General features: G+C 52.8%; 3 protein-coding genes across 3 annotated transcripts; all 3 read right to left on the reverse strand.

The window, feature by feature from the left end:
* Positions 1-5,115: 5,115 nt before the first annotated feature.
* On the reverse strand, positions 5,116-6,981 carry FIBRA_00403 (uncharacterized protein; the record flags this gene model as incomplete). Its single annotated transcript, XM_012322299.1, has 6 exons — positions 5,116-5,655; positions 5,719-6,064; positions 6,115-6,169; positions 6,223-6,585; positions 6,641-6,793; positions 6,861-6,981. 6 exons carry the CDS (start codon positions 6,979-6,981, stop codon positions 5,116-5,118), a joined length of 1,578 nt encoding a protein of 525 aa, XP_012177689.1.
* Positions 6,982-7,275: 294 nt separating this feature from the next.
* On the reverse strand, positions 7,276-9,141 carry FIBRA_00404 (uncharacterized protein; the record flags this gene model as incomplete). The annotated part of the gene is made up of 1 exon (XM_012322300.1): positions 7,276-9,141. One exon carries the CDS (start codon positions 9,139-9,141, stop codon positions 7,276-7,278), a length of 1,866 nt encoding a protein of 621 aa, XP_012177690.1.
* Positions 9,142-10,627: 1,486 nt separating this feature from the next.
* FIBRA_00405 (uncharacterized protein) lies at positions 10,628-13,055 on the reverse strand (the record flags this gene model as incomplete). Its single annotated transcript, XM_012322301.1, has 11 exons — positions 10,628-10,655; positions 10,706-11,136; positions 11,185-11,289; positions 11,345-11,925; positions 11,978-12,252; positions 12,299-12,420; positions 12,472-12,489; positions 12,539-12,613; positions 12,663-12,749; positions 12,801-12,960; positions 13,009-13,055. The coding sequence occupies 11 exons, from the start codon at positions 13,053-13,055 to the stop codon at positions 10,628-10,630; spliced, it is 1,929 nt and encodes a 642-aa protein (XP_012177691.1).
* Positions 13,056-13,059: the final 4 nt, after the last annotated feature.

The following is a 13,059-nucleotide window of genomic DNA, read 5'->3' on the forward strand; positions in this document are numbered from 1 at the left end:
GAAGTTGGTTTCGTCGGGGCGGGGTGGGAGCTGGGACGTGGGCGGGAGGGATGGTGGGGATAGCGAGAGCCTGTGCGCGCGCAAGGAAAGCGATTCGCGGAAGGAAGTCTTGGTCGGTGGAGCAGAATTTGGTGTCTCGGGGCGTGCGGCCTCTTCAGCCGGTGTCGGCGGGAGCGCAGTAACAGGTGCAGGTCGCTGCGGGGGAGGATTCGACATTCGATGAGATGACCGCGGCCGGTGGTGGCCCAAAAGGCTTCCGCCCCCATTCGTCGTGCTCACCGTGCTCACACTCCGCGCGCTTGACGTAGACGCACGTTTCGAGTACTCACGTAGGTTCGAAATGAAGCTCTGCGGACTTGATGAAGTCGACTGCGCGGACAACGATCGACTGCGGCTGAGATCTGCATCCTCTTCTGCCGCGTATGGGTGACGGTGGATAGACTGTATCGACGATCGCATACTGGCAGGTGATCCTGGCGTTGAGCCATCAGGTGGTGTAAGGCGACGAGGGATTGTGCTCTGGCGAGACCACCGCCGCGGGTTCGATGACATACCTGGCGATGCTTCCACGAACGAGCTATGTTCACCAGAAGCGCGTGAAGAGATCGACGAAATGGACGTGCGTGGCCGACCGTCTGCAGGAGGCGCAAGATAGCCGCCATTCGCATGGCGCGATCCAAAGCCGATCCCAAAGCTGTCTGCAGTGCTTGCGTTCACGTGCGTATACGCGTATGCGCTCTCGGGGCGGGAACATCCACGTTCCGGAGACGGTCCACTCGACGTCCATGCCCGCCGCCGCGGTGGTGGCTGGAGCGCAGGCGAGCCTGATGCGCGCACAGTTCCCGTGTGCAGGGTATTTCGCGCGCGGAACAGCGCAGCCGCGTCGACATTCACCATCCCATCTTCCCCAGTCGAGCCGCCGGTTCCATTCCGCATCGCAATACCATTTCCATACGGGCTCATGTGGCCGTTCATGCCCACTCCGACTGCACCCGCTTCGACAAGTTCAATCTCTTCGTCCTGCAGGATTTTCCTGTCCAGCTGCGCCTGCGCACCGAGCAGTATATCCGACTGGCGCGGCGTACTCGGCGTCGACGAGGCTACCGAGCCAGGCGCCCCTGCCGCCGCACCAGCCGCGGCGAACGAGAGCGCAGGAGAGCGTGAACGCTCACTTGCGACGCTGTTGGGTCGGAACATGTGGAGTAGACTACTGCTGGTGCGACCGAAAGAATCTTCTTGGCTCTGCGTGCGGGAGAGGTCCGGGTCGGCCTCTGACTCCCGTCCGCGCACGGAAACGGTTGACGGTGAACGTGGGCGTGATCCAGTGAAGAGTGTGCGCAGAGCGGAGACAGGGCCTGCCGGAGCGCGGGGAGCGCCGCCAGACAGGGACCGTTGCGATTCACCAGAGCTCATGACAGACGATGGGTCGTACGATGGCGTAGGTACGACGGTTGTGGACGATGACGCGGCATTGAAGGATACAGCGGTGGGCGAGGGAGTAACAAAGGTGCTGGTAGTGGGCAAAAAAAGCATCCCCTGCGCGCGCATCGAGAGCATCACGTCTAGGTCTCCACGCGGCTCCGAGCCACCGGGACTAGGTGCCAGCACACCCAGGCCTGCGCGCACCGACCTGAGTGGTGCAGAAAGCCAGGATAGGACGCACAGAGTTCACGAAATGCATAAGAGTGCGCATATAGTCACGGAAATGAGATGGTAGAAGCATATATGCGCATATATGCAGCAACAGGAACACACATAAGGAAATAATTGATCAGCACGTCAATGAGGCGCAAAGTGATAGAAGGACGCACCGCTGGCTGAGCACTGCATGCTTGATGGCGGCAATCCACATCTGTGCCTCTGCGGCGTCGCTCATAAGCAGCGCCATCACCGCTCCTCCACCTCCGTGTGCGCTCCCATGCCCGTTCCCACCTGGCGCAGGTTGGCCACCAAGTGCCCCGAGCCCGCCGACCTTGACGACGCCGCGGCGGCCTGCGAGCTCTTCGTCCGCGACAAAGACGACCGAGTCGGCGCCCACCGCCCGACGCTCGAGCTCCCGCTCGTCCGGGGTGGCACCCTTGAAGACATGCAAGCATGCGGCAGGAGCGGCGGCACTCGTGCTGGTGGTGGTCGTGAGCACGAGCTGGCGTGACTTCCACTGGCGCGCGCGCGCAAGCTTGAAGAGCGCGGGCGGGGGCGTGTGTTTGAGGACCTGCGCGGAGAGTTGGCCGTACGGGTCGAGGGCGGCGCGTGTGCTGGGAAACGGTGGAAGTATGGTGGGGGGTGGAACGGGCGAGACCGTAGCAGAAACCAGGGGGCGCGGGGAGGCGGCCAGAGATGCAACGAGGGATGTAGAGTCGGAAGAGCGCGCTGCGCGGGCGTGGCTGAGGTCGCACGAGTCATCCTGGGTGTGCTCGACGGAAAGGTCAAGCTGGAGGTCGTGGTCGCGGTCGCACTCGTCCTCGTCCTCGTCAACGGGCCTGCTGCGGCTCTCGAGAAGGACGGGGTCGAGGCCGATGGACTGGGCGGCGGCGTCGCGGAGGCGTTGGCGCTCAGCGTCGTCATCCTCAGTGCGATGCGCGGCGATCTCGATGACCTCGGAGAACATAAACTGTGAGGCGGCTGGCGGTGGTGGCTTTTTCTTTCCACGGGACGACCGGGGACGACCGAAGGACAAGTTGGAGGCGGCGAGCAGGAGACTGCCTCGGGCACGCTTCGGGAGCGATACCGGCGACGACGTGGGCGAGGCGGCGGCGAGAGCGGTGTGCGACTCGGACTCATACGTGACAAAGGACGCAGAGCCGGATGGGTGGGCTGTGAAGGGATCCGATGTTGGAGAGGACGGTGTGAGAGACGACGTGCGTGAGCGGTGGGGAGTGCCATCTATGTGCTTGGGGTTGGTGGCCCTGGGATGGGCGTCGTCTATGGTAGAGAAGAGAAAGGTGCGGGGGAGCAGCGTCGGGGAGGTGGGTCTCGAGGCCATGGCCGCAAGAGGAGGAGATCTGGGAGCGAGCGCGTTGGAACGGGGGCACCGTGGGCGCGCGGACGATGATGGACGTGATGAGAACATACCTTCGAGCAATGATGAAAGATGAGTTCAATGCATCGCCTCGCCAGCCAGGGATAACGTCGCAGGCAAAGACGAGCTCAGCGCAGGGCCAGACGACGGTGGCAACGACGAGCTCGATGGCCTCGATGGCCAGCGCAGAACAAGGCCGGGCGCACGTGATGCCCATCCCCGCTGAAACCGTCCCTTGCGGCTCCCCCACACCGTTTCACTGTTCGTTCCTCGACAACACCGCAACGTCGCAATTCCTTTTCTGCTGATCTCCGACACTGGCCCTAGCGTCGTGAAACACTCCCTCCCAACTCTCTCCGTCGAACCGAATAGGCCTACGCCGCACTGGGCCGCAATATGACCCAATCTTCGTTTCCAGTCCCGGAGAGCGCTTTGTGCGAGATGCGTGAGTCTTCACAATATTTCCGCTGGATTGCTAAGTATATTCCCTCTATACAGTCTGCTGCAGGTGGTACTGCTTTTATCACAGCTCCGTGGATCTGTCCGGGACTTCTAGAAGTGTGGTGTCCTGAGGCTCTTTCGATCCAGCCAGACTCCGATTTGTTCTCATTCCCGTCAGTTCGGGCCCCACTTGCTACAATACAGCTCACAGTGTGGACGCGGATATGAAGCGCCACACCGGCCCACGCGACGAGTGTCGTACACGCTCCGATGTTCTCACTGTGGATTTCCGGCACCATCAGTGGTCATTCCCTTCTCCCCCGTCACAAATTAAAATATTATGGCCCACTTGGGTTGCAGGTTTTGTGCTGACGCGGCCTCCACGCGTATTTCCACCCGTCAGGTACTACGATGAGTAGTGACGACCTGAACTGTTCATCCTAAAGCCGTGTAGACCCTGAGTAACCCGGCCTTGATGTGTTCTACTACGGGGATGTGAGTGGTTATTAATCTCATAAAGACTGTGGAGAACATCGCTGAAGGGACAATAGACTTTGAAAAGAGCGAATTACTGCATGGCTTCAAAATCTGAATTCTGAAGCTCAAGCACAGGCTCAGATATCAGACAGTACCCGGTAGCGCCTGTAGCGACCATCATCCCAAAATGGCATCTGTTTAGGACATCACTCACAACATCTTTGCGGGTCCATAGCCTTCTTGAATATCTTTCCCTTGGACTTATGGGTCTCTGGTGCCTCGCACGGATAGCCAGCCCTCTGATCGATTCCCCTCGGCTTAGACGAGTTTGTTGATCGCTTCCACTTCCTATCATTTCGGTTCTCTTTCGCTGTTTCCCTCAGCTTTGGGCATCACCAAACTTATTCTGACAATAGCTGTCGTCCAATTTTTGCTTCTTCTGGAGTATTCTAGCTTGAAGCCGCTACCATTCACTTACCCTACCGTTAATGCATGCAATATTCTGACTCTGATCTCACCTCAAATAATCATAAAATCGCACCCAGACACCCCTTTAACGAATTTTGTCACAACATGCTCGAGCACGATCACCCACATAGTCGTAGTCATCTCATACCCATCACAGACATCATCCCGATGCTCAGTCGCCGCGCCAACCCCATTCTTCCTATGACTCAACCTCGATGTCCTGATCGGCGGAGTTGGAGACGTGGTCTAACTTGTAGCATGTACCGCGTTCCTGACATGGAGGCAGAGGCGCGGCAAACATTGAAACAAGACATCCAAGGCTCCTGTACCTCATCTCCGTCCTCTTTCCCGCAGAACACATTACGCCTTGACAAAGTTACATCGGTGCAAACAGGCATATATTTTACACTACCAATCGGGAAATCGATCGTGAAAAGCGGTCGTCGTGTGTGATGAAAGACTAGCTTGAGGGAAAATGCCCCCAGGTGCAAAGTATCACAGTGACAGATCCCTGATCCGTAACGCAACGTAGCACAGTTTTTTCTCTACAGACTATGAAGTTAGCGGTCATTGTTACATATCCAAGCCTGGTTTTAATGAACCTCAATGCCGAAAGACTGCATCGTTCTCTTGATTGTGATTCAGTGCTGTGAAATGTCATGTCGGCGGAAACACGCACCTAATTAGACGCCGCGCACGTCTTGCAGGCCTCACGCGTCGGTCGCTGGATCGACAGCAAGGTCGCACTCCTTCTCCCCTTCTCCCGTTCTCCAAACTCGAATGCCGAATCGATGATTGACGCCGTCCAGTCGTGGAACGCAAGCCACGCTACCGCATCCACCAGTCGCCTTCATCGGTATCAAGTAGAATATTTCCTTTACTCTCGAATGCAGGAGTGCCATGCTACACATCACACAGGGCTCGTGCGTCGTGAAGAGGGTTAGGGACGTGAGGAGGTAATGTGTGCCATTGCGCGCTTGTATCGGATCGCTGTTCGTATCGGGGAGCATCGGCGCACCTGAGGGAGGACTGGCATTTGGAAGAAGAGGTGTTTGGGGTTCCGAGACGACGGTCCGTTCAGGAGATGATGCGCGATATTCAGCCACTGCGCGGATGACGTTCAGAATGGCGTGTCGAAGCGGGTGGGATGATGATGCCCGTGTGTCGCTTGCAACGAGCGAGACATTCAGTTGGCTTGCTGTGCGAGCTTCTTCATCATATGAAATTGGAACGTGAGCGGCGATAGGTAGCTGAAGCATTTCATAGATGAGCTAAACACGCGACTCCTGCATTTTGTGCAGATAAGAACATACATCTCCTCGCTGTTGTGCTTGTTGTGCTTCTAATATAACACGCGACATGGCCTCACACGCCCATCTCACCTTTCCTTTCGACCATTCTTCGACCTCGCCCTTCCTCCTTGGTGCATATACAGTCGGCCAGAACGTGCTCTTGGCCTTGAGCGCAGCAGGTGTCAGCGCAACAGACAAAGGAACGGATAAAATATAGGGCGGTGGAAGCATAACGTCTGGTGGCAAAAGAGGGGGATCAGCGGTATTGAGAGTATACGCTAAAAGTAACGACATCGTAGAGTCCTGTCTTCGGATACGTTTAAGGTGTGCCATCGAGGGCGTCTCCAAGCCGCTCTGTTTGAGCCATCTGAGTGTCTATCAAGCTGTTGAAAGTGAGACAGAAGTAAGGAAAGCTACCTGAGCATTGCCGTAGTTTGTTTGGGATCAGGAATATCCACTACCCATGCTTCGCCTGGCCACCTTCCGTGAGCCACCATCAACGAGCATATAAAAAGACTGACTGACCAGTCTGCACTGTTTCAACGGTGTCTTCGTTGTCATCGACGACCACCTTCATGCGCACAAACGGGAGACTCTCCTCCTGCACTAGCTCGTCGAGACAGCCCTCTGTGAATCGCTGGAGCTCATCCTCAAACCCGTTGACATCTCCACCAACGGGACACAAGCCATCCCAGCCATCATTGAGTGCATTCTCAGACAACTCTAGGGGCTCGCCATCGACAGCATCAAACCACAGTTTGTGCCCGTAGAATATGCACAGCTCCTCCTCTTGTTCAATAGGTCGGGTAGTAACGTAGCGTATGGATTCCGTCGTAGAGTCGAGTATATATGATACATTTGGCGTTTGGGAATGATTGAACAGGGAGCCTGCGAGAGCAGCTCCGGTTATATGCTGAGTATAAAATGCGCGATCATCACGTACCAAGACCCAGTGCAAGGGCCATCCGTCCATCTCTCCACTTGAACGTGTAGCTATCAAGAACAGTGTATTGGCCGTGTCTTGCGTATTCTGTCGAGGAAAACAGAAGTACAGGACTGATTTCGATCACAACGTCTGCAGCGATCGGACGTGATGCTTTATGCACAACGGAGAGGCCGGTATTGGAAAGATTGACATGATGGAAGAGGAAGATACGACTCACCAAAAACACCTCGTCCTTTACCCTCAGAGTGTCCGATACGACAGCCAGAGCTGTTCAGGTGGTCCGGAAGTTTTGGTGGCGATCTACACGGAAGAACGCCTTCGTTGTCGTTGTTCTCCATTACTTACACAAAGAGTAAACAAGAGAACTATCGGCGGAATCATTCAAGATCTGTCGACAAGGAGGCAGGCCAACGGACCAAAGAATATTCATGACAGAATGTGCTTGAATACCGGAACAAGCTCAGGCTGCTTTAATGGTTCACGCTTTTCAGATTAGATAGCCTTTCAGTGGTCCCCTCCGATCTAATCTGCAGGCGGAGGACGTCAATTTGAAGCAGAACGGTAGAATTCTTACAAGGCAAGCAAATTACGTTTACAATACGGCGCAGACTATGATTAAGAACAAGAGGATGCTAGTAGCCGGGATAGAGCACGCTATACAGGCCCTCTTCCCAATCAAAGTCTGGTCCATAATGATAATCGTCTTCGTCAAAAAGACCCTCATCGTACGCATAGGGTTCATAAAATTCAGGCTGATACTCCTCTTCTTCTTCTTCCTCCTCTTCCTCTTCGTCATCTTCATTCGTTATACCATCCCAGACTACACGCGGCACTGTTTCCTGCAATTGCTCAACATCACGTTCATCCAGATGCCAGCAATCCACCAGCTGGAGCTCCTGCACTTCTGCACCGTGTTCGCATCGCTCCGTCAGAGTATACACGAGACTTTCCATGAAACTGCCAAGTTCGCCGTCTTGAAACTGCCTGAGATCCCTGAAGCGAACATCGTCGAGAACGATAGTATTCAGCTGGGGCATGAAGTATGGGAACCGTCTAGGGTCTTCTCTGTTTTTTATCTGGATATCTTCATCACGGTGCGCAAGAGCTTTTACAAACACCTCCGACCCGCATTCGTCCGAGACGTGGAGGAAATTGACGCCCTTCAGAGAGCCAAAGGTGTTAACCCATTCGAGTGGTGATTGGAACCACATTCCCGATACATGCATAGCTCGAATATCAGGAAGCGGCAGACCTTTAAGCATTTCGGTGAGCACCGGCTTCGGGGAGTACATATCGGAAATGCTGATATTGACTTTTGGGATTGGATGGGAAGGGAAAGGGGGCGGCAACGGTATCTCAACGTCAAAAAGCTCCAAGTGAGTACATCCGGGTTGGTACCTATGAACGCGAAGCATGCGCAGCTCTCCCATAGCCGGTGTTTTCGAAGCGAGACAATTTGCGAGGTCTCGTCCTCCCTTGCCTGCGGGGCAGGTAAGCGTGAGCGATGATAGCGAGGGCAGACTGAGATGATTGAGAAAGTTGGCGGAGTCTAGTACACTTGCAGAAATAGTAATAGAAAGGAGGTGCGGAAGCCTAATAGACATCGTAGGCAGCTGGAGCCCATCGAGTTCGGGTAACGGATCTATCACGTAGTCAAGGGTCAGGGACTCGAGTAGGGGAAGACGTTCCAAGCAACCGACTACGACAGAAAGACTCGGACGCTGCATTTCCATTGAATGTGTGATCTTAAGATGCCTGATCGATGGAGCATTTATGTCGTGCAATTGAAACAAATACTTGCTAATCTCGAGGCGCTGTAAGCGAGGAGCTTGACCTTCGCGCAGAAGGACAGGAGGGAGGGATGTCGAGGGAGCGGACAGCATACCGATACCGTAAATTCTCGAGAGTGACAAACTCTGAAGGAGGGGCGCCGGTCCATCCATTTCCTTCACAAACATGTCTAATGTGGCTTGGTCAGCAGTCACACAAACGCTTCGAAAGCGGTGCTTCTCCTTCAAGATCGAGGCAAGTACCCGGTGCTTCATGAGAAATCGGCCATTGTTGAGATTTACTGTAATGGCTAAGGGTGCCTGCCTTGACCGCCGCAAGACTTCATCCATCCATTCCTGGCGCCAACTAACGACCAAACTGCTCCATAAAGCAGGACAGCTTAGCGCAACTTCCCTCCAGTACTTGCAGACATGGGTGGGTGTGATCCAGTGGCGGGAGGCGGGACAATTGGGCGTACTGAACGACCGGTCCGAGGCATGGTGAATGAAAACTTTAGCAAGGATTTCCGGAGGTAAAACAGCGACAGGGGAAAGAGTGTTGAGCTCGGATTTGAGCTCCAGGATAGACTTGCCTAGCTTGATGATCTCGTCTTCAATGCGTACTCGTTTTGCCGCCACCAGGCTCCTCGCGAGCTCTGTCTGCTCGCTGTAGGTCGTGAGATTTGTAGGACCTGAATAATTTGACACATACGTCTGATGAGTGCTCATGATTTTTTAATTATTAGAGGCACCTCGACGGACATGAACAGAAAGTGGGGGAGAGGCCTGAAGGAGTACTAGTGTGCATAGGGTTTTATGTAAGCCCGGAGTCTTTCCGAAATTCTGACGACGTCACTGCTCAACTCAACCGGTTCAACGTTCGGTGACTGAACAACCCTTGCACTGTGATCAATGAACCTATCGCACTCTCCATGTGTTCGCTGTAGTGGCACAGAAAGCTCTCCTCGCGCATATTTAATGCAATGTTGTCTTTGTCATCGCTCTTGGCATCATAGTGAGCTTTGCGTTCACACCTATAAGGATGACTTGTCTAGATTGATATCTAACTTGCAAGATTGCCATATTCCTCTCATACCAGAAGACCTCCTTCTGTCTCGCATCCTTGCCGACATTGATGGCCGGAGTGCTGACGGTCTTGGAACCTGGAAGTGCAAGAAATGCTCCAAGAGAAGTGCACCTCCAAAGGTTGCTGGTGTTGATGTGACACCCAAAGCATTGCACCCTCCGGATCTCAAGCCTTCTAGCTCTGCAGATCCACACCATTCGAATGAGCCACCAGCTGGGGACCAGTCTCAGTGCCCAGGTGCAAGCAGATCTAGTCTGCCTGAATCTTATTTGGTCTTTGACTGGGAAAAGCAGCGGCTTGCGAGGAAAGCTGCAAGGGGTCAGCAAGATGAAATCGACAAGATGCTCCACGATAGTAGGCAACGCCGTGAACTCAGTCATCAGGTGGAGACTCGGTGGCCCAGGAAGGCACAGGCACATTGCTTGAGCAGATATCAAAGGCAGAAGAAAGAGAAGCAGAGTGTAGTTGTGATGCGCACAGACTGTCCCCCAAGGCAGGCTGATCTTGAGTTTATGTGATCTACTTATCCTTGCTCTAACATCTTCAATGAATGCTCATAAATAATTCTAGTGCAATTTCATCCATTCATCTGGGGAGGCCCTAAAGGGATCCACTTTAAAACTAGTGATTGCTTGTTGTAACAATATATTGCTATTAGGCTTTATGTAGCAGTTCTGACATATATACAGTATATTCCATCATCTGTTAAGTCTCATGCATCGTATATATAATACTGCTGTGGATCATCATACCCATCCTCCTCGAGGAATACTTACGGCTCATGTTTGCAGCAATATATAAGACGAGTGGATTCTAATGAATGCAGACTGCGATTGCGCAATGAATGATATCTGGAGCACCTGGCCCTAGGCTCAGGGGCGTATGTACATATCAGTATATAAGATATTCGCAAACAATCATCTTTGTCCTACTTTCACGATAAAGTAGTGGGGCATTAGTTGAATGATGGGATTAGTACCAGACTAGATATATCTGCGCGTATGATACATTGAGGGAAAGTAAAGGAATGAATCTGGTGTCCTCAATAATCACGAAAAGTCCATCCGAGTCATCCGAGTCATCGTTACGCCACACAGTCCATATGTCAAAAAAGTAGGATAAATAAATTCAGTCATAGATGGGCAGCGGCATCATCCTGTGGTATGCACGTCAATGGACAGCCGAATCTGGTGCAAAGGAACGCACCTATCGGCATTGAACAAGAAATTATTGGTAGCGTCCTCCCCTTCCAAGAAACGGGTGGGATATACCACTGTAATAACCCATGAGCCCAAATCATATATCTCTGGATGGTCTTTACCTAGATGGCCCCGAAGTTCTCCCAACAATTTCTCCATCTCTTCCTTATCAGATTCGTCGAATGGCTCTACGCCATTGGGTGCGCGCCGGCCGCGGAAATCTTTCTCTGTAGCAGTCGCAGGGGGCGAAGAAGAATTAACCAGAACTGAACGTGAGTCTGCGGCTTCTCCGCCGTGTCCGTTATCCATCACAGTGTGATAAATGTAATCTGGAGCATGCACAGAGTCTTCCATCGTGTGTGGATGTCCAGGGGCGTCCTGATCGGCTGCTTCAGATGGCATACGTGCCAGTGGCTCGCGAGACTCAGCTTCCCAAACCTAAAACAAGTCAGACGTAAGTTATTTGGCAATGTATCGGCGGCTTACCGGTTGGTTAAGTCGTTCATGGTGAACCACAAACTCCTTGTACTGCTTCCAAGTCGTGACGAGATCATCTGGAATTGCATGAAACACTCTCCTATAGATCTCAGTCTGCATCAATGAGGATCAGATGGATATAGACGAAGGAAGGGAAACAGGCACGCACGTTGTGAACTGCACACGAGAGCCAGACGTTCTTCCAGAACCCATCACATACAGGGTCTTCAAACCCTTGCGGATCAACGCGGGGGGTGGGCGTGGGCAGAGTCCATGGCTTTGACTTCAACTTTGAACCGGCGTGTTTACGCAACAAATCACGAGCTTCAGGAGCCGTTGCTTCCTCCTCATCTGCATCATTTTTGCCTTTATCTGAGCAAGGGGGCGCAGAATCTTCATTGGCACTTGGAACTGCGTTTGCAGGAGCGCCCAACAGTTCACCATTCTGCATTTTCATGTTGGGCGGCAGCCCATTGGGAGCAGCTCCATCTTCATGGAGCTCTTGAATGATGGGGCTACCAAAAGCCTGCTCTGGCGGTGGTCGATGTTCGGCCACGACCTTCTCTTCCAAAGTAGGGACTATAGAACTCGGGAAACCAGGTTCTTTCGTGCCGTCCCGAGCATACATATGACGCTCTTCCTTGAGACTCTTCTCCCCAGCAGTCATGTCGAGACCTTTGCTTTTGATGCCCACTTTGCGTAAGGCCACCCCTACGTCCTTGAAGCCCGCATCGCTAGTACCGTGAAGGGCTGAGAGAAAGACTTGAGAAAGCCCGCTGATCTAGTACTGTGGTTCGCCTACCTTGCTCTATTTCGTCGACGGTGTCATGTAGAATATTGCCCATGGCAGTACGACGTTGGCGCTTTCCAATTTGAGTAACACCAGCTTCCTTGCCATGTTCTTGCTCCAACTCAGGGTCCCATTCGGTTTGCATGTCCGCAGATTTCGCAGGCTCAGAAGCCATCAAATCGTCTTCGTACATCTTATCCACATCAACACCAATGTGCTCTCGCATCAGTCGAACGCGCAAAGTATGCGCAAAACGGCCAACTTTAAATGGCTTGCCGGCCATGGTACTGAATAACTGTCAGTCAAATATTCATGCGTCGCATATGTACTCACCAATCAATCATATCGGTATCTCGGATAACGGCTGCAATTTCGGAGTCGCGATCACCACGCTGAGAGCGCTCGTTGATATTGGCACTACCAATGATAGCGAGACGGTCGTCGACGATGCAAACCTAAAGAGTGTCAACCTCAATCAAAGAATGGAAGTTCATGCTGCTGCACACCTTTCCATGAATGTAGACCTTCAATGTGGTTTAGCGAAAGTAGAGTGGAAACTACGATGCTACACACCTGTTCAGTAGTCAACACATTCCCTCTTAGCTTGGCCCAATTCCGTAGAGAAAAAAACGTAATGTATTCGTCGGGCTGTCTCTAAATCAGCAATATGGCGTGGAGGATCGCGTACAAAACATACATCAATCCCCTCCTTCCGCAGCCGAGCAAAGATAGAGTTGGGTCCACGACAAATTGTGCGGTTCTGGCATTCAACGATGATACGGATCTGTAAACGGTTGAATCACCTTTCAAAAAACTGAGACACTGTCGCCCTTACCGCACTCGCATCGCTATGATCAATGGGGAATGCGAATCCCGGTATCAAAGGAATTACGATACAACATTTCCAAGGTGTCTCCTCACGGTGGGCACGAATAATGCGATGAACGAGGGCATCACCAATCTTGTTCTCAATTTTCACCTCATTGACCACAGTACTAAATGTAAAATGAGAACATGACTCAACTAATGTGCAAGCCACTCACGATGTGATGAAGAATTGATTCTCGATATAGACGAAGTGTTCGGACATTTGG

This window comes from Fibroporia radiculosa (assembly GCF_000313525.1).
Source record: "Fibroporia radiculosa TFFH 294 genomic supercontigs, scaffold203, whole genome shotgun sequence".
In the NCBI taxonomy this organism is placed as follows: Eukaryota; Fungi; Basidiomycota; class Agaricomycetes; order Polyporales; family Fibroporiaceae; genus Fibroporia; species Fibroporia radiculosa.